This window comes from Lepidochelys kempii, chromosome 19, assembly GCF_965140265.1.
Source record: "Lepidochelys kempii isolate rLepKem1 chromosome 19, rLepKem1.hap2, whole genome shotgun sequence".
NCBI classification, from domain to species: Eukaryota; Metazoa; Chordata; order Testudines; family Cheloniidae; genus Lepidochelys; species Lepidochelys kempii.
In genome coordinates, this window is record NC_133274.1 from 8,792,331 (window position 1) to 8,798,330 (window position 6,000).

Consider the following 6,000-nt stretch of genomic DNA (forward strand, 5'->3'; position numbering starts at 1 on the left):
GTTACAGAGAATCCACCATTTACTCATTTGGGTTGGAAATTTGTGCAAGAAAGATGGAAAAAAGAGAGTGCCTCAGAGAATAATTGACTACAGAAATGAAAGCTGTTTTCATAAAAGAAAAACATTTTCCATCCATCAACCTGCAACCAGTTAAGTGGAGAGTTTTAAAGAAAATCTGCAACTTGGAAAAGGAGCCAACAGGAAAACGGAAATGTCTGAAAGAATGTAAACTATTCAGGTTTCATAAAGAGTAACAAGTAAACAATTATTACATGCAAATAATTTTTAACATCACTGGTTTTAATTAATGCCAAGAAGTCAAACTATCTTTGACATTTGTATGTATTCATTTGAAAAGTTAGAGAAAACACTGCCACTAAAATATTGGGTTTAACTTTTTGAGACGAACGAACTGCTTAAATCTGCAATGATGAAATTTTAAAATTTGATGTCAAATATGGCTGTAATGAATAATGCATGACGGTAAGGGATATAATACTTGCCTTCAAAAGTTGTCTGGCCTGCAGTATAGATAAGGGGATTCACAGTAGAACTGTAGATAGTGATATAGCACAATGTCATTTCATTGATGGTTGTTTTGAAAAGTTGGCTTGTACGTCTGCTGCATTATGATTAGTTTAAGGTTAAATTATCGTGTTATAGCTTTTTAAGACCAGAAGGGATCATTAGATCATCTAGTTTCACCTTTTGTATATCACAGGCCATAGAATATCCCATTAGTCCTGCATTAAGACCAATAACATGCTGGACTAAAGTATATCTTCTATGCAGTCTTGCTCTGAAGACTTCCCTTCGTAGTTTGTTCCAATGGTAAATCACCCTCCCAGTTAAAAAGTTGTGCCTTATTTCTAATTTGAACTTGTCTTGCTTTAATGTCCTATAACTATTCAATTTAACAAATTAGTTTAGTCTCACACCTTTAGAATATGACACTATGTCAAGGTATATACTTCACTCTGGAATTTCTTCTCACAAAAGAGTTTCAAATCTTTTTTTGTTTAACTCGTCTCCTAATAAGTGTAGCATTTAACCTGGAAAGACCGTAAATGGATTATAATAGTCAATTATATATTTTACTCATAACTTCTTTTTCTCTGAGGGGTGAGGGTCGGGTAGGGGAATAGTATTAGTCACACTTCAATCTCTCCATCTACAAACGCTAGTAATAGTTATAAGCTTGTGCTGATGATGTCCAGTCACTGAAAATATTTACTTCCCTTCTTATAAATCCTGAACAGATGTAGTATAAGTGACTGTTTAAAGTGGTACTGAAGAGACATTTGGACCTTTATGCTGCTATCCATTTAGGGATTAATCCAATGGGGATCTTTTCATAGATTTTAATGGGCTTTGCATCAGGCCTGCAGTCTGTAAAAATGGATACGTGTCTTTTTGTGCAATTTTAGTGTGAAAGAGTGAGAGACAAAAGAGAGCAGATTTAGGTTACAATAATCCACACCTTTGTATGTTAAAAATAGATTATTTTCCCTCTTCACTTATGACGTTTGTGCATAAATGTAGGTAAAGCCCAAAAGAATAGCTGTAATGCAAACCAGTGGAATCCAGCATTTACTGACCCTAATAATAATTGAATGGGCCCAACTCTGATTCCATTGAAAGCAGTGGCAAAACCTCCATTGACTTCATCGGAAGCATGATCAAGTCCCGCATCACTCATTTCAAAAGCTGGCAATTGTGGTGCCTCTCATGAAATTACACATAGTTATCAATCATTTCCCCTCCTCCCCACGCTTTAGGAGGCCATTCCACTTCTACAAAGACATCTCCACGCTGATTTGCAGTTGCTTTAAAATCAAAGCACCGTACAGTTACGTCGGTGACAGTTACCTACCTCTGCCACTTCGCCCAACAAATCTCAGGTCATTAAACCTTGCCACTTGATTTTTCATGACTGCGGAGGCATTTCTGAGCTCTGCAGAATAATTCTCATCGTTTCCAGCCATGACCGTTACTACAGTCCCATCAGGTACATCTCCAAGGGCTACCACCTAGGGATCAGTGCAACAAGGTTATTTTATACTATTCGTTATTCGTAATATTATTATTAAGCTGATCAAAGCAGGCTCATCATTCTGCAACCAGACATGAGGAATTGTCATTCTGAGTAGAAAAAAGTATTGATTTTTTTAAAAAAAATTTAAACTGAAAAATATTTCTTTAAGAAAATTCAAAAGAATTCTAGTTCCTTTCCAAATTCTAGTTCCAAATAAATCTGGCAAATTATGTCCTGATAGCTGAATGATCCCCCTGTTTTCTTAATTGGCATATTTGTATATTTTGAAATCCCTGGGTTGTTTTTTTTTTTAAAGTCAAAGTCGAAATATTGTTAAAATGCGAACAATTTTCAGTGAAAATTTTGCCTATGTAAAAATGGTAGGATTTCTCTCGTAAGAGATCGATCTCTATATAATCCACCTGCACTGGTCGCTAATAGCATTACCCGAGAATAGAAGAGAATTACACGTCAAGAATTTCATGGTATATCACGCAGTTACAGACTCTAGGATTTCATCTTTAACTTCCACTTCAGAAGCTAAGCTCCCGATTATACACGCCACAACGCACGCAGCTGTAGCAGAAAATTCCACAGAATCATTGCAAATATTGTCAAGATTTCATTCTTTAAAAGGGCCAGGTGCAGCTGTTATTCTAAACAGCTACGGAAGCCAACACAAACTATCCTCCTCAGTCCTACGACATACAGCCGGGCCTGTATTCGTTTCCAAATAATTGCTAAAGGGAGTCTTCCTGCCCCCACGCTAGTTGATATAAATACCTGTTTGTAAAAGGGGTCAAATAAACCGCTGGAGCTGAAGAATGTTTTAAAAGCCCTTGAATGTAGGGGCTGCAACATCCTGAAAGCCTCAAGCGAAGAGGGCTCACTTTTGCTATTCTGCAGAGACAGTTTCCCTCTAACCACTTTGGATCGAAACCTACCAGGGTTCTCCTTTGATTTCAGCTGCGGGCGGGGAGTTGGATGTAGCGCTCTTAAGCTTTAGAATTTTGGCAAACGGAGACTCTCAGAAATGAAGGAACTCGTATTTCCCCATCGACTTTCCAGATTTGTCCTTTAAGATCTTCTGTAGTGAGAGATCTCCCTACTATTTAAGACCATCGGGGTTTTTTTAAGCAGGGATTTTTGTTTTCGTTGTCAGCCTTTTCTTGGTTTGAGAGGGGAGACAACATTCAAAAGTTATATTTACACTCCTATCGCTGAAATGTATCTTCTTACTTTGATCCTTTCCCCGGGCTTATTTGCTCAACGTTTGTGCTCTTAAAAGATCATCTGCACCAATGGCGTCAAGCCCCTTTAGGTTTATCTCCTGGTCTTGCTCAGTCTGCTTTCTTGCAGATCTATCATTTGAGCAAAAGAAATTAAACTCGAGTTTTAAAATAGCATTCATCACTTCCCTCCGCCCCCGAAATACAGCAACACCGCTCTGAATGTGCTGGGTTTGGTTTTCAGTTTCTTTATATCATTTTTATATTAACTCCCTTCCCCATACGTTCAGATCAGATACATTTTCTAGTCACACCTCCCTAACACACACACAGAGTTACTTTTTGCAATACATTCTGTATAGTGTGCATAGCCAAAAAATTTACAGATGTGTCCCCCATAAAGAAACTTTCTTCTGTCGCCTTTCCTCTGTCGCCTTTCCTTAGCTAGCTCTGCAAGACTTTCGTCCTTCTTTATTAATTCCAGCCTTCAGTTCCTGGTTTGTTTGTTTTTTCCCGTGTCTACAGTTTAACACCCATTCTTCCTAAGAAACCGAAGAGAAACTCCATAAATCCCTAAAGGATTCGCGTTCAAGTTGACCACGAACGATTTATGTTCGCCTTTATTGTTTGGCCTGATCATGAATCCAGAATAAGGGAAAATATTTTTTTTCCGTTGTCAGACTTGTGTGGCTTCTTAGTTTGGATCCGTGGGGAAAGCTCGCCTGGATCTGTGTAAGGTGACTGTCACTTATTTTTGCGATCTTTCTTCCTCGGATAGTTTTTCCTCCGTTCAGTCTATACCTCCAGACACAGAAACCCGCTCGGTTTTTAATGTTTAAATATCCCACAGGACCTAACTGACTGAGTTAATTACAACCGGGACAAAAGCAACGAGGAAGCAACATGGAAAGGAAAGAAGCTGCTCTTTAATGTAGCCCAGTTGTCTCTGCAGTTCACTTCTTCCCTTTATTATTTCAGAGCAGATCTTCCCCCTGCCACTTAGGTAATTAGCCTCTACTCTCATTAAACTTCAAAGTTCCCTGAGAGCTCCTAACCCTATGTTATATCGGAGATGTTATAACCGCAGGGCAAAGCAAAAGCTTGATTAAAAATAAATACGCGCACTGAAAGTGAAGGCAGAACTGATTTAAAATGAAACGGGGGGGGGGGGTGAGCTGGGGTGTCAATATTAAGGTTTATTTTCGTGGGTGAGTTTCTCCCCACATATCCTCCCCACTAAAAAAAAGCCTCTCATCCTTCTCCTCCCGTCCCCAGCCGTTGCACAGGGGGATCAGACAGGGTTTTAGCTCATCCCTTTGGAAGAAGCCACATCTGGCTGGTCTGGAAACATCCCCCCCCCCCCCTCCCAGCCCCTTGGCTTACCTTGAAGGCCACCGGCAGGGTCTTGTTGCATCGCCAGTGTGAAGGCAGCACCGAGCACAAGAAGTTGGGGCTGTCTGTCCGCACCAGCTCGCCCGCGTGGTCCGCCAGCACGTCCACCACCGAGCGCACCTCGGGCCGACTTCGGGAGCCCGGCGCCGGCGCGCTCAGCGCCCCGCTGTTCTCGCCCATCTTACCGCAGGGGAAGGCCGTGGAGGGAGGTGTGAAGCGCCTGCTGGTGCTGGGGTCTACGGGAATACGCATCACAACAGCGGGCGTTAGAGAGCCGGCGAGCGAGGGGCGCGGAGCTGCGGAGAGGCGCCCGGAGCGCGGAGCTGCCCCTCTCCAAGCCAGGGGCCGGCCGGGTCCGATGCAGCTTCTGGGGCAGCGCTGTACAGAGAGCAGGGAAAGAAGCAGCGGCCCAGGGAGCCGGGGTGTGACCTGCGCTCAGGAAACGCGCCTCCGCCGCGGCCTGGGACCCGCAGACCAAAGGAGCCGGGGGACAAGGTCGAGTCACAGCTGGGGCGAAGGGGGACCCCAGATCCTGAGGGTCACCCGTGGGCTCCGGCGCCGTCCCCAGTCACTTGGCCGCTCCCCGGAGAGCGCTGCCCCGGGCTGGCGTCGCGTGGAGGCAGGGCTCGGGTGGCGAGCTCCTGGGCTCTCTCCTCCCTCCCTGCCCGCAGCAGCCGGCCCTGGAGTCAGGCAGCGAGTCCCCCTCTTTGCCGGCTCGGGGCGATTCGGGACACACACAGAGCCTGGGCGCGCCCGGGTCCCTTGGCAGGGGGCAGGTCTCCGTGCAGCTGGCCGGAGCCCACGCTGGGTCCCGGGAGGTTTCCTTCCTCTCTGGTGCTGAAGCCGCTTTGCCAAGCGGGGCGCGCTGGCGGGGCCTGTCCTCCAGCCAAACTCCTGCCCGCGGAGCTGCGCGAGTTGACACCCGGGGGCCCGGCCACCCAGTCTGGGAGGAGACGCGCCCCCACCAGCCCCCCCCCGGCCCCGCGCAGGAGGGGATGCCAAGCGGGTCCCAGCGACAGCGCCGACGTCCTCTCCTGCCCGTTCCCAACACAGTCCTCGCCGGCTGCGGGGCGCCAATCCTGACCAGTGCCCGGACCCCCAAAGCTTGGCTCCCCCACCCCCACTTCTGTGGCTCCCAGGTGGTGGTGGTGGTTTGGAACGGCAGACGCGGCCCCCTGTCACCAGAGAGCCCTGCGGAGCTCTGACACCAACCCAAAGTGTCCGCAGCAGGCTCTGAGATACCCTATTTACTCAAAGCAGCCATGGGGCGGAGCTGTCCGCTGACTGACGGGGAGGAGCGCCAATGGAGAGGACCAGGACGGGCTGGGGACCCCCCCCCCCCGT

The 6,000-nt window shown here is 46.4% G+C and overlaps 1 protein-coding gene across 1 annotated transcript in view; it reads right to left on the reverse strand.

The window, feature by feature from the left end:
• RUNX3 (RUNX family transcription factor 3) overlaps positions 1–5,081 on the reverse strand; it is a 62,852-nt gene extending 57,771 nt beyond the window's left edge. The window contains exons 1-2 of the mRNA XM_073317732.1: positions 4,648–5,081; positions 1,874–2,030 (exon numbers count right to left, since the gene is read on the reverse strand). Of these exons, the coding sequence (XP_073173833.1) occupies positions 1,874–2,030; positions 4,648–4,908 (418 nt within the window). The 5' untranslated portion in view covers positions 4,909–5,081. The remainder of the gene's footprint in view (positions 1–1,873; positions 2,031–4,647) is intronic.
• Between the last annotated feature and the right edge of the window lie 919 nt (positions 5,082–6,000).